Source organism: Haematobia irritans, chromosome 2 (assembly GCF_050003625.1).
Source record: "Haematobia irritans isolate KBUSLIRL chromosome 2, ASM5000362v1, whole genome shotgun sequence".
In the NCBI taxonomy this organism is placed as follows: domain Eukaryota; kingdom Metazoa; phylum Arthropoda; class Insecta; order Diptera; family Muscidae; genus Haematobia; species Haematobia irritans.
In genome coordinates, this window is record NC_134398.1 from 165,305,168 (window position 1) to 165,325,245 (window position 20,078).

Genomic DNA, 20,078 nt, shown 5'->3' on the forward strand with positions numbered 1-20,078 from the left:
GTCCAAATGTTCCACTGAATCATCCCATATGATCGAAATAATAAAATCCTATGTAATTTAAAAAAAAAAAATAATTTAATTAAAAAGAAGTGTCAAAAATATTTTGTAAAACTAAGGAAATATTCTATTAAAAATTATTCAACGAAACAATTTTATAAATATATCGAAATTTTTCTTTATTATAGTAAAGTTTTTTTTTTTTATAAACCAAAAAATTTGGTAAATTTTCTTTGTCTTAATGAAAAAAAGATTCTATATGTGAATGATATATTGTTGGCTATATTTGAAGGAAACCAATATAAATTTGATTAAAAAAGAAAACAAATAATATTCAGGAATTATTTGAATTTATTAAATTAAACTTTTTACTGCTTCAAAAAAAGTTAAAATAGAGATGACCTACAAAGTTCCATAGGACTTGTAATATGATTGAAATAAAAAAGCATGCAGTTTTGGAAAAACTTTTAAATTAGTTTACGAAAAAAGTGTAAGAAATTTTTCCTATGAAGCAATTTTATAAATATAATATTTTGATTTTTATTTTCGAAAATGATCTTTGGTGTATTGAAAAAGTTTCTTTTTATGAATAAAAAATTTTCATTTTAAGGAATCCAATATCAATTTGATTTTTGTAACAATAGTATTTATTAATTATTTTAATCCTTTGAATTAAATTTCTAATGGCTTCAATAAATATTTTAATCGATTCTTTTTCTACATGAAATATATCTCAATTATTTCGTTTTCAATATTCCCCTATTTCATTTTTCTGTGTATCATCATTGTATCAACGCTTAAGATCTGTAGTATTTTATAGACATCATCATCATCATCATTATCATGATGGTAGAAATTGATTGGCAATGGTAATGCTTGCTGGTGCTAAGTGTTTGGATAACGCGTAAACGAATAGCCTTCTTTTTCACAATTAATTGATGTTACGAATATGCATTAATTACGAAACCGCCACGTTATCTCGTACACTCAGGTGTTATGTATCTTCTCTATGTCATGGCCATTGGAATCAGTGTCAACACCATCATCCATGCCACTGCCACCATCATCGCCATCGTCCATCACGGTACCGCTAAATAAATGACGTAGACAATTACGTTTCACATACAGAAAAGCAATGAGGGCACACAGTAGAAAGGCAATACCAATCGAACTTCCAATTAGTAGGGCACGCATTTTACGATGGGATGGCACTTCAATGCGCAGCTCATTGCTGGGCACTTGGACACCGTCATGCGAAATGGCCAACACTTGGACGGTGAATATTGAATCCTCTTTCAAATGGCGCAATTGATAGAAATTGTCAAAAGTTTCAACTGTGCCAACGAGATGATGTTCGGGTTCCTTCCACCAGCGTACTGTGTATAGGCGCAATATGTCCAGGCCATGGAGTGGTTGTTCCCAATGTAACAGCCATCCTTGTTGGTTATTAATGGCACTCAAATTCCATGGAGCACTTAGGCTGTTGCCACCACTTGATGATGGATAGTTAACACGTTGCTGTGATTGTTGCACAGACGATAGGTCGCCTTCAATGTTGTCGTCGTTCGGTGAGGCTGTAATAGAGTAGAGACGAGAGAGAGAGAAAAAAAGAGACAAACGGAAATGAGAAAAAATTTAACAAAAGGATATATGTTGGGGCAGATCGTATTTTATGTCATTTATATTACTTTAATTTATATATTTATTAATTTATTGTTTTTATTTTATTTATTCTTCACTATTTATTTTATTAGTCGTTTAATTGTTCTTTATTTAAATTTTATTTACATCCCTTTAATGTTTCCCCACCCTAATATTTACTTTCAAATTCATTTCGTTTATTTACTTTACTCTCTTTTAGTTCTATGACCTATATTCGTTTTTCGTTTGTTTTCGATCATTTAATGTTACATTAGTTATTATAGTTTGTTTTGGTTTGATCGATCTCTTCCCACTGCTTATGTTGGTCGTGGGTATAGTTGAAGAAAACAACAACAACAACAAAGCATAAATATCGTTTATGCTTTTGCTTGTTATTTGTTTTTCATAATGCTTGCAAATTTGATACATTGGTTGAATGCATGTATGTATGTACATACATACATATCAATAACTGTCATCTTTTGGTTCTTTTCGTGGTTCAGTGGGAAGAGATGATCAAAGTTAAAGTTAGTTGTCGATTATTGTTTGTCACCAACGCGTTGCTCGAATAAAGGAAAACAATGTTTGAACTTGTTATATTAAAACAAATAGAATATTAACTCTTGTTGTTCGGCATAGTTACATTGAAAATAATTATTGTAATAAAACAAATTATTTAAACTGAATTTTTACTCGGTCGTTGGGTTTTTAAAAAGGCAATGTTTGAACGGGTAAAAATATAAAGAAAATCTAAGTTGTTCTACGGGCGACATATCAACTTTGTGGTTCTGTGCAAACATTTTGGCGACCGTGACAGGACGGTCAGTGTTTAAAGTTGAAAATAATTTGTTGTGGAAAAAGGTTTTCGTACATTTGAAGTGGTGTGGGGTATTTCATCATTGTTGTGTTATTCGTGCTTTCGTTGCCCCTACTGCTGATGTTAAATCCTGTTAGTTTTGTACCTTTGGACACCAACTTTAATTGCTGCCGTCGTAATTATTTTGAAAGAAAATTCAACTCGGAGTTTCTTAGCAGAATCAAAGTGAATTGTTGTTAGGTAACAATTATAAAGCTTGGCTTGGTGATACATAAAATTCCAATTTAGTGGAAATTAGCGCCATATTTATTGGAAAGCGCTAATTGCAAAATTGTTGTTCCTGAAATATAAGAAACGCAATTTTCTCTTTCGTCGTTGACGTTCTCTTAAGTTTGCAAAATGACGAGAGACGATAATGATGCTTCTGAAGAAGCAAGTGGTGCTGATTTGTCTTCTCTTAAACAGCAACGTAGCTCTATGAAGAGGAATATCAGCAACATGCATAAAAAGGTAGAAAAAGATGGTGCAAAAGTAGATTCCACTATTTTAGAGTGTCGTTTGCAAATTTTGGAATCATACTTCAAACAGTTGTGCCACATCCAAACTCAAATAGAAACACTTAGTCCGGCTGACACATCGAGGAGTGATTTGGAAGAACTTTTCATAACAGCAAAGGCAAAAATATTGGGCCTTCTGAACAAAAGTCGTAGTTCTATACCTGGTGATACTACTTTGATGAATGCTTCAATTGCCGGAATTTCAACACAATCTCGTTTGCCTTCGTTGAAATTGCCTCGTTTTGATGGAAAATATGGCGAGTATAAAAGATTTATTTCGACATTTAACAACATGGTCCATGAAAATCAAACTATTACCCCAGTTGATAAATTCAATTATTTATTGAACTGTCTCAGTGGTCCCGCTTTGGCAGTTGTTGAAGCTTTTTCAAGTGTCAGAGGAAAACTACCCGAAAGCACTAACACGGCTCCAGGAACGTTATGACAATAAGGTATTGATTTTTTTGGAACATATCAACACTCTTTTCGATATTCCGAAAATGGCAAAAGGTGATAGCTCATCATTGCGGAATATTATTGACACTGTTTCGGCTGTTCGTGGTTCTTTGTTGTCGCTTGGGTCTGAAGCAGATGTTATGAACGCAATTTTAGTACATTTGGTTTTGAAATAAAGTGGATGCAGATACGAAACAGAATTATGATGAAAAACAAGAATATAAATCGTTGCCCTCTTGGGATTGTTGCTATGATGTTTTGAGTCTTCGTTGTCAATTTCTCGAAAGTCATGGAAAAAGGACAGAATTTGGTGAAAAAGCAAAACTTGTCAAGCCCAAGCAAAATTTTAATCGCACTGCCCATACTTTCGTCAATTCAAATCCAAATTGTGTATATTGTAATTCAACTGATCATTATCTGCAAACTTGTTCTTCGTTTTCGGCAATAGCAGTTCCCGATCGTTTTAATTTTGTAAAACGCGGTGGCCTGTGCATTAATTGGCCTGTGCATTAATTGTCTGCGAAAGGGGCATATGGTTTCAAAATGTCCATCAAAATCACGTTGCAGATTTTGTAATTCAACTCACCACTCAGTGTTGCACATTTTTAGTCCAGACAACTCGGGACAGTCAACCATTTCGAATACTACTACAGTGCAACCTTCAACTAGTAATCAAAATCCAGTTTCGCTTGTGGCTCGCTCATGTAAAAGGGCAATCATTCCGACTGCTGTGGTTCTCATCAAAGATTATTGTGGAACTTTTCAACCGGTAAGAGCTTTACTTGATTCCGGCTCCGAACTCAATTTCATTTCAGAAGAAACTGCAAAAAGGCTTCGGCTTAAATTTCGACCATATTCACAAGAAGTTTCGGGAATTGGAGAAGTTAGAACCAGAATTAAATTTACCGTGTCCGCTACAATAAAATCAAGAATTAGTTCGTTCCAGTGGTCCTCAACTTTTGCTGTTACCCCAACAATTGCATCTGTACAGCCCGGTGAGTACATATATACTTCAAATTGGAAAATTCCCACCGATATACCGTTAGCTGACCCATTGTTTTTCAAACCGCAACATATTGACATTCTTTTGAGTGCTGAAGTATTTTTTGATTTATTACTTGATGGTCGAATTTCTCTTGGATATGGTATGCCAAACCTTACCAATACTGTTTTTGGATACATTGTTGGTGGTATCGCAAGTACTGGTCAAGCGAGATCTAATTTTACATGCAATTTGATGGTCAATTCTTTAGAAGTGGATCTTGATAAAACTCTAAAAAAATTTTGGGAAGTAGAAGAATACGAAAAGAATCCCAATATGTTGTCCGAAGAAGAAGCAGCATGTGAAAATCACTTTGTTGAAAATGTTAAATTAGATTTTGATGGAAGAGTTGTGGTCCGCTTGCCATTTAAAGAAAATCCCAAATGTCTCGGCGATTCGTTCGAAGCTGCTCGAAAACGTTTTTTGTCCCTGGAAAGACGTTTAGATCGTGATCTACAATTGAAGTCAATGTATAAAGAATTCATGGATGAGTATTTGTCCCTGGGTCACATGTCGCTCTATAATCAACCGTTATGTGGTACCTATTACATAATACCACATCATTGTGTTTTGAGACCACAAAGTACTACAACAAAAATTAGAGTTGTATTTGATGCATCTTCTCGTAGTTCGTCAAATAAATCATTGAACGATATTTTGATGGTTGGACCAACAATACAACAAGACCTGATCACCACACTATTTTCGTTTCGTTTACACAAGTATGCTTTTACTGCTGATATTTCTAAAATGTATCGACAATTTCGAATAGATGAAAATGATAGAAAATATCAACTCATATTGTGGAGAAATCAAAAAGATGAACATTTAAAGGTATATCAACTGAATACTGTTACCTACGGTTTATCTGCCGCCCCATTTTTGGCGATTCGTAGTTTGTTTTTCATTGCAGATAAATATTCGCACTCGCATCCTTGTGGTTCTGAAGTTTTGCGCAACGATTTATACGTGGATGATGTACTCACCGGCGCTGACGACCTTGCAACGCTGGCTCAAAAGAAAAACGAGCTAGTAAAAATATTAAGTTTCCATGGCCTTGAGTTAGCAAAATGGAACAGCAATAACATCATGTTCGGTTCAAATCAAGATGCAGAAATCACCATTAAAACAAGTGAAGATGAAGTTGCAAAAGCCTTGGGTATGTCTTGGAAACCCAAGGAGGACGTTTTTACTTACCGATTCGAGTTACCAGATGTGATGAATCCTACAAAAAGATCTGTTTTGTCAATTGTATCAAAAATCTATGACTTGCTTGGACTATTGAGCCCCATTGTCATTCGATGCAAAATACTTCTTCAAGAAATGTGGGTGCAAAACATTGGATGGGATGACCCATTAACTGAACATCTTAAATCATTATGGCTCCAAATTAAATCGGATTTAAATTACATACATAAAGTTGAAGTCCCCAGGTATGTTTTAACCTCAAATGATACTCTTGGAGAAATTCACGGATTTGCTGACGCCTCGCAACGAGCATATGGTTGTTGTATTTACTATCGAGTTTGTCTTAAGGGAGAATACAAAACGACCCTTTTAATTGCAAAATCCAAAGTGGCCCCAATTAAGGCACAATCACTACCACGGCTCGAATTGTGCGCAGCAGTATTGCTGAATAACACATGGCTCAAAATACAACCAAAAATTTCAAGTTTTGTCTCATCGATATATTTTTGGACTGATTCCAAAATCGTACTACAATGGCTTAAATTACATTCGTCGACGTTGAATTGTTTTGTGGCAAATCGTATTTCTGAACTACAGGAGAAAACAAGAAATGTTAGCTGGAGACACGTCCCTTCGAAGAGTAACCCTGCTGATGTGGTTTCGCGTGGATGTAGCGCGGAGGAAATTTCTAATACCATTTGGTTTAGTGGCCCTTCGTTTTTGGAAGAAGATATTACAAAATGGCCCGGAACTGAAGAACAATTGAACATCGAAATTCTCGAACGTAGAAAGGCAGCTGTTTTTGTGGCAAATTCATCAGAAGTCAACATCATAGATGACCTTCTCGATAAGCATTCTTCCTATATTAAATTTATTAGAATAATTGCTTATATTTTTCGTATATTCAACAGATGTCCTGCTAAGAAAGATGTGAATATTTCTGATGTAATTCATTTGTCCCCAGATGAATTAGAAGAAGGTTTTTGGAGAATTGTGGCTCACATCCAGATGTGGTGTTTTGGTGCCGATATCAAATCACTGAGTAATGGTGGTCTGGTAAACCCATCGCTTCAAAAACTTTCACCATTTGTACATGAGATGACACTTGGAGCAACCACAGTCAAAATTCTTCGTGTTGGTGGTCGTTTGTCCCAAGCGCCCATTCCATATGATGCAAGATTTCCAGCACTATTACCAAAAGACCATCGCTTCGTTAAATTGTATATTGAGCATGTTCATCGCTCACATTTACACGCTGGAGCAAAAGTGTTGTTGGGACTATTGCGCCAGAAAATATGGATTGTAAACGCCAGAGATGTTGTACGCAAAGTTGTTCGCAATTGCGTTCATTGTTTTCATTACAAACCGGAATTGATGGAACAGTTGATGGGAAATTTGCCATCAGATCGACTTCGAGCTCAACGCCCATTTTTGATTGCTGGTGTTGATTTTTGTGGTCCATTCATGACGTCGTACCGTATCCGAGGAAAAGTGCCTTATAAAACATACATAGCTGTATTTGTGTGTTTCACTTCCAAGGCAGTTCATTTAGAACTAGTTTCGGACCTATCGACAAACAATTTCATCTTGTGTCTCAAAAGATTTGTTGGAAGACGTGGCATACCCCAAAAGTTGTATTGCGACAACGCCACTAATTTCGTTGGAGCACGTAACCAAATCAAAGAATTAAAAGAAAGTCTTTTTCGAGATGATGTGGTCCACGACATGAAATCACTTTGTTGTCAACTTGGTTTCGAATTTTGTTTTATACCTCCCCGTGCCCCACATTTTGGCGGACTGTGGGAAGCAGCCGTCAAATCTACAAAAACGCTACTTATAAAGAACGTTGGCAAAGCATATCTTACTTTCGAAGAGCTACAAACAGTCATAATTGACGTTGAGGCAATTTTAAATTCGCGCCCCATCGCTCCAATATCAAACGATCCCAATGATGGTGAAGCCCTAACGCCTGGTCATCTGCTTATTGGTTCTTCATTGGTTGCAGTTCCCGATAAACATATCGATTCATCCCAATCATCATTATTGTCTCGGTGGCAAAGGGTCTCATTTTTGAAACAACAATTTTGGCAAATGTGGTCCCGAGATTATATGCTATCTTTACAACAAAGGTCAAAGTGGTTCAAAGACAATAACAACATAAAAGAAGGGCAACTAGTTCTAATACATGAAGACAACACTCCGCCACAACAATGGTTACTAGCTCGTGTTACAAAACCTATTCTAGGCCGTGATGGAAAGGTTCGTGTGGTTGAACTGAAAACTAAATCTGGAATTTGTACTCGGCCAATTCACAAAGTGGCTCCCCTACCAAATAATGAAGAGGTTTGAAACATGGAGGTTTCAACGGCGGGAGAATGTTGGGGCAGATCGTATTTTATGTCATTTATATTACTTTAATTTATATATTTATTAATTTATTGTTTTTATTTTATTTATTCTTCACTATTTATTTTATTAGTCGTTTAATTGTTCTTTATTTAAATTTTATTTACATCCCTTTAATGTTTCCCCACCCTAATATTTACTTTCAAATTCATTTCGTTTATTTACTTTACTCTCTTTTAGTTCTATGACCTATATTCGTTTTTCGTTTGTTTTCGATCATTTAATGTTACATTAGTTATTATAGTTTGTTTTGGTTTGATCGATCTCTTCCCACTGCTTATGTTGGTCGTGGGTATAGTTGAAGAAAACAACAACAACAACAAAGCATAAATATCGTTTATGCTTTTGCTTGTTATTTGTTTTTCATAATGCTTGCAAATTTGATACATTGGTTGAATGCATGTATGTATGTACATACATACATATCAATAACTGTCATCTTTTGGTTCTTTTCGTGGTTCAGTGGGAAGAGATGATCAAAGTTAAAGTTAGTTGTCGATTATTGTTTGTCACCAACGCGTTGCTCGAATAAAGGAAAACAATGTTTGAACTTGTTATATTAAAACAAATAGAATATTAACTCTTGTTGTTCGGCATAGTTACATTGAAAATAATTATTGTAATAAAACAAATTATTTAAACTGAATTTTTACTCGGTCGTTGGGTTTTTAAAAAGGCAATGTTTGAACGGGTAAAAATATAAAGAAAATCTAAGTTGTTCTACGGGCGACATATCAACTTTGTGGTTCTGTGCAAACAATATAAATATAGATATTGTCATGAAATCACAAGTTCGCACATAGGCAAATGACTATATATAGCGTGTGGCAATATTTAATTAATTTCGGCCACAAAGTGTCTATACAATATTTAAATGTTTTGAGTGTAAATATAAAGTATCAGAGTTACAAATGAATGACGTACACCTGTCATCAGGGATTTGAACCATTAGTCTCTGTTATACAATATTTTTAGAATGCTACATAATAAATAAAAGAGAAAATCAATCTACTAGTAGTCAGTATGTGGTTTCAAATAAGAGTTCAGAGTAGCATGAATGATGTAAAGAGCAACAACATTTCAATGGTATATCTGCCTTGTTGACAGATCCTAATATTATTTGCAAATCACCAAATACATTTGCTTCTAGGTTTATTTAACAGTAAAATGCGATGGAGATCAGATAGGGAATCACAACCACGACTGAAAAAAATGAATTTTTTAATTAAAATTTCTTCAATCACGAAAATGATACTACCATCACACACATAGAATTAATTACAAATAAAACATGTACTTGACTAAAAAATTAATTGATTTCTTCCGGTAGTTCAATTAAATTTGGTTTAATTAAAAATTTAATTGATTTTGATTGAGAAATGCAACTACTTTTTTTTAATAAGGTTATGAATTATTTATGATATTACTGTTTATTTATTTATAATTATTGTTAGTTCAGATAACATACTTTTATTGTAATTTTATAAGAGTTTATTTTTTTTATTAATTTTCCTCAAATAATTATAGTGGATTTTTTTATTAGATTTGAGTCCAACCAATTATTTTCAAATAAAATTTTCAGTTATTTTTTACTTGGAAATATTTTTTTATTTAATTAAAATGTTAATTGGTATAATTAATATTTTAATTAGAAATGCAAACCATTTCAGTCATTTTTATACCCTCCACCATAGGATGGGTGTATATTAACTTTGTCATTCCGTTTGTAACACATCGAAATATTGCTCTAAGACCCCATAAAGAATATATATTCTGGGTCGTGGTGAAATTCTGAGTCGATCTGAGCATGTCCGTCCGTCCGTCCATCTGTTGAAATCACGCTAACTTCCGAACGAAACAAGCTATCGACTTGAAATTTGGCACAAGTAGTTGTTATTGATGTAGGTCGGATGGTATTGCAAATGGGCCATATCGGTCCACTGTTACGTATAGCCCCCATATAAACGGACCCCCAAATTTGGCTTGCGAATCCTCTAAGAGAAGCACATTTCATCCGATCCGGCTGAAATTTGGTACATGGTGTCAGCATATGATCTCCAACAACCGTGCAAAAATTGGTCCACATCGGTTCATAATTATATATAGCCCCCATATAAACCGATCCCCCGATTTGGCTTGCGGAGCCTCTAGGAGAAGCAAATTTCATCCGATCCGGCTGAAATTTGATACATGGTGTAAGTATATGGTCTCAGACAATTATGCAAAAATTGGTCCACATCGGTCAATAATTATATATAGCCCCCATATAAACCGATCCCCCGGTTTGGGTTGCGGAGCCTCTAAGAGAAGCAAATTTTATCCGATCCGGCTGAAATTTGCTACATGGTGTTAGTATATGGTCTCTAATGACCATGCAAAAATTGGTCGACATCGGTCCATAATTATATATAGCACCCATATAAACCGATCACCAGATTTGACCTTCGGAGCCTCCTGGAAGACCAAAATTCATCTGATTCAGTTGAAATTTGGAACGTGGTGTTAATATATGGCCTCAAACACCCATGCATAAATTGGTCGAAATCGGTCTATAATTATATATAGCCCCTATATAAACCAATCCCCAGATTTGACTTCCGGAGCCCCTTGGAAGAGCAAAATCCATCCGATTCGGTTGAAATTTGGTACGTGATGTTAATATATGGTATCCAACAACCATGCAGGAATTGGTTCATATCAGTCCATAAATATATATAGCCCCCATATAAACCGATCCCAGATTTGACCCCCGGTGCCTTTTGGAGAAGCAAAATTCATCCGATCTGGTTGAAATATGGTACGTGTTGGTAGTATTTGATATTTAACAACCATGTCAAAAGTGATCCATATCGGTTTATAATCATGTATAGCCCCCATATAAACCGATCCCGAGATTTAGTTTTGGAGCCTCTTGGAGGAGCAAATTTCATCCGAGTCAGTTGAAATTTGGTACATTATGGTAGTATATGGCCGTTAACAACCATGCCTAACTAGGTCCATATCGGTCTATAGTTATACATAGCCCTCAGATAAATCGATCACCAATCACACAAAAATTGGTCTATATCAAGTTCATGATTGTATATAGCCCCCATATAAGCGACCCCCATATTTCAATTCTGGCTCTCTACGTACCGTGCAAAAGTCCATATCGATTCGTAATTATTTGTATACTTACCTATACATACCTTTTTTGTCTAATGTATACCACGTATGGACTAACTCACAATTTAGGAAACGATGTTAAGAAGTTTTAAGATACCACAACCCAAGTAATTCGATTGTGGATGACAGTGTTTCGTAGAAGTTTCTACGTAATCCATGGTGGAGTGTACATAAGATTCGGCCTGGCCGAACTTACGGCCGTATATACTTGTCTTAATTAACATCATTGTACTTTGATGAAAAAGTTAATGGTATCAGTTAATTTTTTTATTACGTTTTCAACTCCAATTAAATTTTTGATTGGAAATATTTTGGTGATATTTTTTGCTGAGAGCGCAATGTCTTTGTACGTAAATTGCAATTAGCTAAGACACAAACAAGGTAAATTTATGCTAGAGAGAAAAAGAATTGAAAATGTTGGCTACTTTTAAAGGGTGATTGTTTAAGAGCTATAGAAAAAAGAGCAATAGAATGAATTAAAAGTCACAAAATTAAAAAAAAAATATATATCACAAACTTTTTTAATTCACATCGAAAACATTGAATTCCGATCACACCTTAAGAAGTGATGCAAATTCAGTGCAACAGCTTTGGAAATGTTGGACATCCGTCCTATGGCAAGCCCATGTTAAATTCATCGTTTCTGCGCCAATTTTGCATGACTTTCGAATCCAAAAAGAAAATTTTCATTACTTTTTTGGCGACTTTTTTTGCTGGGATTTAAATCCCCATTTCGTCCATATAAATACTGAGCGACCGTGTCTCATTTGGTCCATAACTTCCAAAAAATAATGTGTGTGAATCAAAATATATACTCTACCAATTGCGTTCTGTTTTCCGCATAGGTCATCATTTTCTAAAATTAGTGTTACTCATGTCCGAATTAAAGTCTTTCTTATTTATCCGAAATATAACTTTACACTTGACTACACCAAAATATTGCCAATCTCCCTGAGAACACATACTTTCCGATCAATTTCACTTTGGTACTTTTACCAGTACCTGTACAAGGCACTTTTCTAAAGACCCCTCACCCCATTAGAGTGAAATCACACACAAATGTAGCTGGAATTGAAAGAGAAAAAACCAAAGCAATGGAGTCAACTTACGCTGTGTCGCAAATCGAAATTGTTTACTGAACATTCCATCGCCATATTTATCCTGACTCAGGACCATAAATTCATATTCGCGACCCGGTAGCAGATGTGGTATGGTGGCTTCCATGACATTTTTCTGGGCAACACGGCGAGTACGCCATTCAGGAGCATCCGTTAGACGATACCAGACCGTATATTCGAGATTGGGCCGTAAATATCCTGTTCGTGTGTATGTGTATGGGCGTGTATGTTGTGTGTAAATTGTTTGTATTGTTGCAATACGCACGAAGAACAATGGAATGAAAGAGAAACCACGTTAAAAATTGACTGGAAAAAAATTATTGATTCATGCACAAATATGTGAAGACATTGATGTATATTAGGGTAGGGCGAAAACTGATTTGAGAATTTTTACAAAAGTTGTAGGTTTTTAGTTTAATTATTGTGATGTTTATGACATTAAATCAAAGTTATAAAAAGGATTCAGTTTATATTTTTAACATATTTACACATTTGTTTCATAGTTTCTTTAGGATGGTCTCAAAGGTCTTGTGTTGTACAAAATGTATACGAGATATGTATACATTTCATGTGAATTTGACGGCAGATTCTCTGCCAAGTGAACACATATTTATACCATAATATGGACCGCCAACTCGGGAAAACGATCTATCCAAAAGTATAGACCGATTCACAACATCTTCTGTACATTTAAGTGTGGATCTAAAATACCTCAAGATTTAAAATTTCCAGAAGCCCAAGAAGTCAAATCAGAAGATCGGACAATTTGTTTATGGACCCAAAATACATTTAGATTTCCGATTTCATGCAAATCTGATAAAAATTGCGGTGTCTAGATCAGGGCTGTGGAGCCGGAGTCGGAGTCGGAGTCTTGCAGTCGGAGTCTGGAGATTTTGCTGGAGTCGGAGTCGTAAAAAGTTTGCTCGACTCCGACTCCGGCTAAACCAAATTTTTTAAAACACTTTACATTTTTGTAACTAAGCAAGTTTTTACGCAAATTAGTTTCCATTGCGTTATTCATTCGATCAATCGTAATTGGAAGTTGATTTTCATTTACAATCATGCTGTACGATTGTAAATGAAAATCAACTTCCAATTACGGCTATCTTTTTATGTTTCCTAGAATGTTAGACTAGCAGATAGGCTGGATCGATCCATTTTAATGCCCATATCAATTTATTTGAAATATTTCGAACAATCGAAATTATTTTTTTTAAATTTTATTTTAAGGCATATGTGGAATATTGATAGAAAATTTTTTCAAAGTTGTTTTTTTTTAGAAAATTTTGTCAAAATGTTATTTCTATAAAAAGTTTTGTCAAAATTTTATTTCTATAGCAAATTTTGTCAAAATTTTATTTCTATAAAAAATTTATTCAAAATTTTATTACTATAGAAATATTTTTTCTAAAGAAAATTTTGTCAAAATTTAATTTTTGTAGAAAATTGAGTCAAAATTTTGTTTCTATAGATATTTTGCAAAATTTTATTTCTATAGAAAATTTTGTTTGTTACACAAAAATTTTTTCAAAATTTTATTTCTATTAATAATTTTATTTCTATAAAAATTTAAGTCAAAATTTTATTTCTATAGAAAACTTTGCCAAAATTTTATAGTAATAGATTTTTTTATTAGAAAATTTGGTCAAAATTTTATTTCTATAAAAAATTTTGTCAAAATTTTATTTCTATAGAAGATATAGTCAACATTTTTTTCTGTAGAATATTTTGCAGAATTTTATTTACTACACAAAAATTTTTCTAAAATTGTATTTTTATTGACAATTTTTTCAAAATTTTATTTCTATAAGAAAAAATTGTAAAATTTTATTTCTATAGAAAATTTTCTCAAAATTGTTTTTCTTACTGATGCTCACTGATACTCACTGCTATAAAAAATGTATTCAAAATTTTATTACAATAGAAATATTTTTTTCTATAGAAAATTTTGCCAACATTTTATTTCTATAGAAAATTTAGTCGAAATTTGGTTTCTGTAGAAAATTTTGCAAAATTTTATTTCTATATAACATTTTGCAAAATTTTATTTACTACACAAAAACTTTTCCAAAATTTTATGCTCCCTGATACTCACTGCTAAGTGGAAAACTTGTAGAAATGACTCAAATTTTCAAATTTTTCAATGAAATAATCATAAATGCATATTTGCGAAATTGTCTAAACAACTGTAAATATTTCCCAAATATTGCCCAAGATTTTGTAGAAGTCTGATTTGAGATTTTATCAAATTGTAGATCTAAATACAAAGTTGTGCAGAGTATATTATAATCGGCCCGCCCGACTTTAGACTTTCCTTGCATTTTTATTTTTTGTTAAAATTGTGTTACGTCCCATAACGGTAGATTTAAATTTTAAGTATATAGATTTTGTAGAAGTATATACAATTTTGTCTAAATCGATTCAGATTCAAATTCATGCATATGGAAATATAAACCTTTATATAGCTCGAAACAAATTTAAAGGATTTGAGATAGTATCAATAATTTTGGTCCACAAATACATATACTGTTGGTATCTTCTCATATTATGATGGGAATTTATATCATTATTTTATTTATTAAACATTGCCCTAAATTTGAAATATAGAGTTCAATTGGCATCTAATGTGAAATTAAGACCTTTTTTTGCACACATAAATAAATATGATACTTTATATCGATCCACTTACGGTACGCCCACAATAGAACTACAAATTAGTGGTATTAAAATGAGATTTAGTTATATTACCCGGAGTCGACTCCGGAGTCGGAGTCGAGTTGATGAAAAATGCTGGAGTCGGAGTCGGAGTCGAGCAAAATTGGCTCGACTCCACAGCCCTGGTCTAGATGCTACCATAATATGGACACCAAAATCGGGAAAACGATCTATACCAAACTATAGATCGACCACCTTCGGTATGTAACATTATAGGATGATGGTATAACTTTACCATTCCGTTTATAACACATCGAAATAGTGCTGTAAGACCCCATAAAGTATATATATTCTGGGTCGTGGTGAAATTCTGAGTCGATCTAGCCATGTCCGTCCGTCCGTCTGTTGAAATCACGCTAACTTCCGAACGAAATAAGCTATCGACTTGAAACTTGGCACAAGTAGTTGTTATTGATGTAGGTCGAATGGTATTGCCAATGGGCCATATCGGTCCACTCTTGCGTATAGCCCCAATATAAATGTATCCCCAGATTTGGCTTGCGAAGCCTCTAAGAGAAGCATATTTCATCGGATCTGGCTAAAATTTTGTACATAGTGTTAGTATATGGTCTCCAACTACCATGCAAAAATTGGTTCATATCGGCCAATAATTATATATAGCCCCAATATAAACTGTAGCCACTTTCCATGGTTTAACATTTTCCCGATCCACGCCAATAAAATACACTAAATAAATACATAACTAAGGAAACATAGACGTTTCAAAATTTTAAATTTTCTGGTTGTGAAATTTTCTTGTCAAACTAGAAAATTTTCATTTTCATTGAGAGACAAGGAGACTTAAGTTGAATAAAATTTTCTCCGCTCCCAGCACCAGATAAAGATACTAGTCTAGAGCTATTGATAAAAAAAAACTACAAAATTCAGATTCCGGGAAAACCGACAATTATTTTTTTTTCTCTCTTAAAAATTTCCTGGTAAGTTCGCTGGACAATGAATCGCAAACATCATAGTTATTCTACCTATTTGGCTGTTTAGGAATCCAATTCGGTTGGGAAATTCGGTGGTAAAAATCCTCTACCCGGAGTTACTCCGGGGATTACCAATTTTGGCATCACGAAACAAAGCTCCAAGAAATTGACAACATTTTGGGTTGAGGCCACTCTACTCGTATTAAGCCAATTACCTCAGATTAGCCAAATTAACTCGAATCAATTAATTTGGATTTGACCTATTAACTCGGATTATACGTCCTAACTCGGATTAAGCCAATTAACTCAAATTAGCCTAATTAACTCGAATCAATTAATTTGGATTTTACTCTATTAACTCGGATTGTACCTACTAACTCGGATTAGACCATTTCACTATAATCATTAAGGATACGATGTGGAGGCACTGATCGAATTTTTGATGGGAATCTTCTACTAATATTGTTTATTTGCATATACTATTCTTTAGGATGTTGCCCAGTCATCAAGCTGGATTAATTTAAGTTTTAGTTAAAATGGCCCATTTAACTCTTCTCAACTATTCTATTATCCTACGTAATCGAGCTATGCAAAATTGAGGTACAGACTATAAAATAGATTATTAAACTTTCATATATGAAATTATGATTAGTCCAATCTTAATTTCCTTATTGAAAGAATATTTTGTATTTCAAATTGCATCAGCTCAACCGTACATACATAATTTTTTTATTGTCCTTTAATTATTTTCCTATCGTTGATATTGTTACCAATTATTTTATTAACCATATGGTCAAGCTTTATAATTGAGTTTTTTTTTTTATTTTTTTTTATAATTGGATCAGCATCTCTAACTGTTATTCACGATTCTACCATACGTCTATTAGAATGATATATATATTTTTAAATAGATATTAAGATGTTCTAAAACGTATATTTCTTTCACCACGAAAGGTAAGGGTTGGTAGGTAGAGGATGTTAGGGCCGACGCGGAAAGTCGTCGGAATTGGTCGGGTGGGTTTAGTATTAATGGCAGCAGACTGACATCTCATGCTGCGGTTCTCATCATCATCGTTCTAAATTTGATGTGCATTCAGTTATTTCGGTTCTCCATTCCCTATATTTCCAAGAGCTACCTTTCTTATTTACTTTTATGGCAGCGTATCCAAATCCCCTTTCGTTAGGAAGAACCCCCCCAGGACTGAGCATCGTCGGCAAAAAGAAGGTAGCCGTCCTCTTCGAAAGTGGAGCCCTATGCGGTGGATCGTTACAAAACCGATCTCCAGATTTTGCTTGCGGAGCCTCTTGGATGAGCAAAAATTCATCCGATCCGGTTGAATCTTAGTACGTGGTGTTAGTATATGGTATCTAACAACCATGCAAAAATTGGTCCATATCGGTTCATAATTATATATAAACCGATCCCCAGATTCGACCTCCGGAGCATCTTGAAGGAACAAATTTGGTATATTGCGTTAGTATATGACCGATAACAACCATGCAAAAATTGGTCCGTATCGGTTCATAATTATGTATAGCCCCCATATAAATTGATTCCCAGATGTGGCTTGCGGAGCCTATAAAAGAAGCAAATTTCATCCGATCCGGCTGAAATTTGGTACGTGGTGTTGGTATATGGTATCTAACAACCATGCCTGAATTGGTCCATATCGGTCCAAAATTATATACGGACCACCCCCCCCCCCCCATATAAACCGATCCCCAGATTTGACCTCCGGAGCTTCTTGGAGGAGCAAAATTCATCCGATCCGATGGTGTTAGTATATGGTCTCTAACAACCATGCAAAAATTGGTCCATATAGGTTGTTAATTATATATAAACCGATCCCCAGATTCGACCTCCGGAGCATCTTGAAGGAGCAAATTTGGTACATTGCGCTAGTATATGGCCGATAACAACCATGCAAAAATTGATCCATATCGATTCATAATTATGTATAGCCCCCATATAAATCGATTCCCAGATGTGGCTTGCGGAGCCTATAAGAGAAGCAAATTTCATCCGATGCAATTGAAATTTGGTACATGGTGTTGGTATATGGTCTCTAACAACCAAGCGAAAATTGGTCCACATCGGTCCATAATTATATATAGCCCCCATATAAACCGATCCACAGATTTGACGTCCGGAGCCTCTTGGAGGAGCAAAATTCATCCGATGCAATTGAAATTTGGTACATGGTGTTGGTATATGGTCTCTAACAACCATGCAAAAATTGGTCCACATCGGATCATTATTATATATAACCCCCATATAAACCGATACCCAGATTTGACCTCCGAAGACTCTTGATGGAGCAAAATTCATCCGATCCGGTTGAAATTTGGTATTTTGCGCTAGTATATGGCCGATAACGACCATGCCAAAATTGGTCCGTATTGATCTGTAGTTATATATAGCCCCGAGATAAACCGAAAAATTAGCCCTTTTCGGTTCATAATCACGATTGCCACTCGAGCCAAAAATAATCTACAAACTTTATTGCCATAGAAAATTTTGTCGAAATTTTGTATTTCTATAGAAAATTTTGTCAAAATTTTATTTCTATAGAAAATTTTGTCAAAACATCATTTCTATAGAAAATTTTATCAAAAATTTATTTCTATAGAAAACTTTGTCAAAACTTTATTTTATAAAAAATTTTGTCAGAATTTTATTTCTATAGAAAATTTTGTTAGAATTTTATTTCTGTAGAAAATTTTGTCAAAATTTTATTTCTATAGAAAATTTATGAAGCACCTCTTAGTTGGAGAGGAATGGTTTTCAAAATCCTCCAAAACATCAAGAATTCTACCAATCTACCAAACAGTAAAAAAGCTGTCATTTTTGGTAGAATCGTGTTCATAATTGTATATAGCCCTCATATAAAGCACTCCCATATTTCAATTCTGGCTCTATAATTACCGCACAAAAGTTCATATCGGTTCGTAATTATTTGTTCCCTATATATACCGGTCAAGAACTGAATATATACGTATTTAATCGGCCTTTGTTTTGCTGATATATATCCCGCATGGACTAACTTACAATTTAGAAGATGATCTTAAGAAGTTTTAAGATGCCTCGCCATCGGTCGTAACCCAAGTAATTCCGTTGTGGATGACCGTCTTTAGTAGAAGTTTCTACGCAATCCATGGTGGAGGGTACATAAGATTCGGCCTGGCCGAACTCACGGCCTTATATACTTGTTATTTATATTTTTTTATTTCTCTAGCTGCATGGATTTTTTATACAAAAAAACTCTCTTCAAATAAATTAAATTTTTCTTCATTTTCGATCCACCTTTTTACATATGACCATAGACCATGCACCAATATTCAATCCATATACGCATATTGATATTGAGAGCAAAATGTCCATGTGTGTTTACCATGGTTATCCTGTGGATGAGTACGCTTTTATACGAATGACGGAGAAAGAGAGAGTGTGTGAGTAAGTAAAATGAAATGTGTTTTTCCTGCATATATTTGCTGCAGTGTTTTGTTATTTGTGTGTTAGTGAGTGTACGGGTGTGTGGGTATGAAATGAAACGTTTGATTATCTCAACAGGATACCACCACCGCTATCTTTGTTAATGTATTATGGCGGACTCTATAAGAATTAATGTGGGCTTATGGGAAAGAGGAAAATCGATGTTGTTTGGATGATGCCGTGCCTGTGTGTTATGTAAAATTGGAATCTCAATTATTTTTTGGATTATAAGGGAATTGTAGTGTATTTTGTTTACTCTTTATTCTGGCCTTTATTGCGAAACCACACTGTTAGAAAAATATGTTTTTCATATGTTCCGATATAAACAAAATGTGTTTCGGGCACAATTTTTAAACACAATATATTTAAGTGCAAACATATAATGTTCCTAAACTAACACTAAATGTTTGGGACACATATGTTAATATGTTAGAACATATTATGTTTGGCTCATGAATGTTTCATAAAAATAATATGTGTGAATGTAAACATATATACATTTACAAATTTCGAGTAAACATATATATGTTGTAATATTTTATTTAGAGAGC

General features: G+C 34.2%; 1 protein-coding gene across 4 annotated transcripts in view; it reads right to left on the reverse strand.

The window, feature by feature from the left end:
• Positions 1 to 545: 545 nt before the first annotated feature.
• The window catches only part of bdl (borderless), a gene marked incomplete at its 3' end in the record, with an annotated part of 116,361 nt that continues 96,828 nt past the window's right edge, over positions 546 to 20,078 (reverse strand). For 3 of the 4 annotated variants that reach the window (XM_075296782.1, XM_075296781.1, XM_075296780.1), the window contains 2 exon segments: positions 546 to 1,571; positions 12,379 to 12,585. In XM_075296782.1, coding sequence (XP_075152897.1) covers positions 985 to 1,571; positions 12,379 to 12,585 — 794 coding nt within the window. 4 annotated transcript variants of the gene reach the window in all.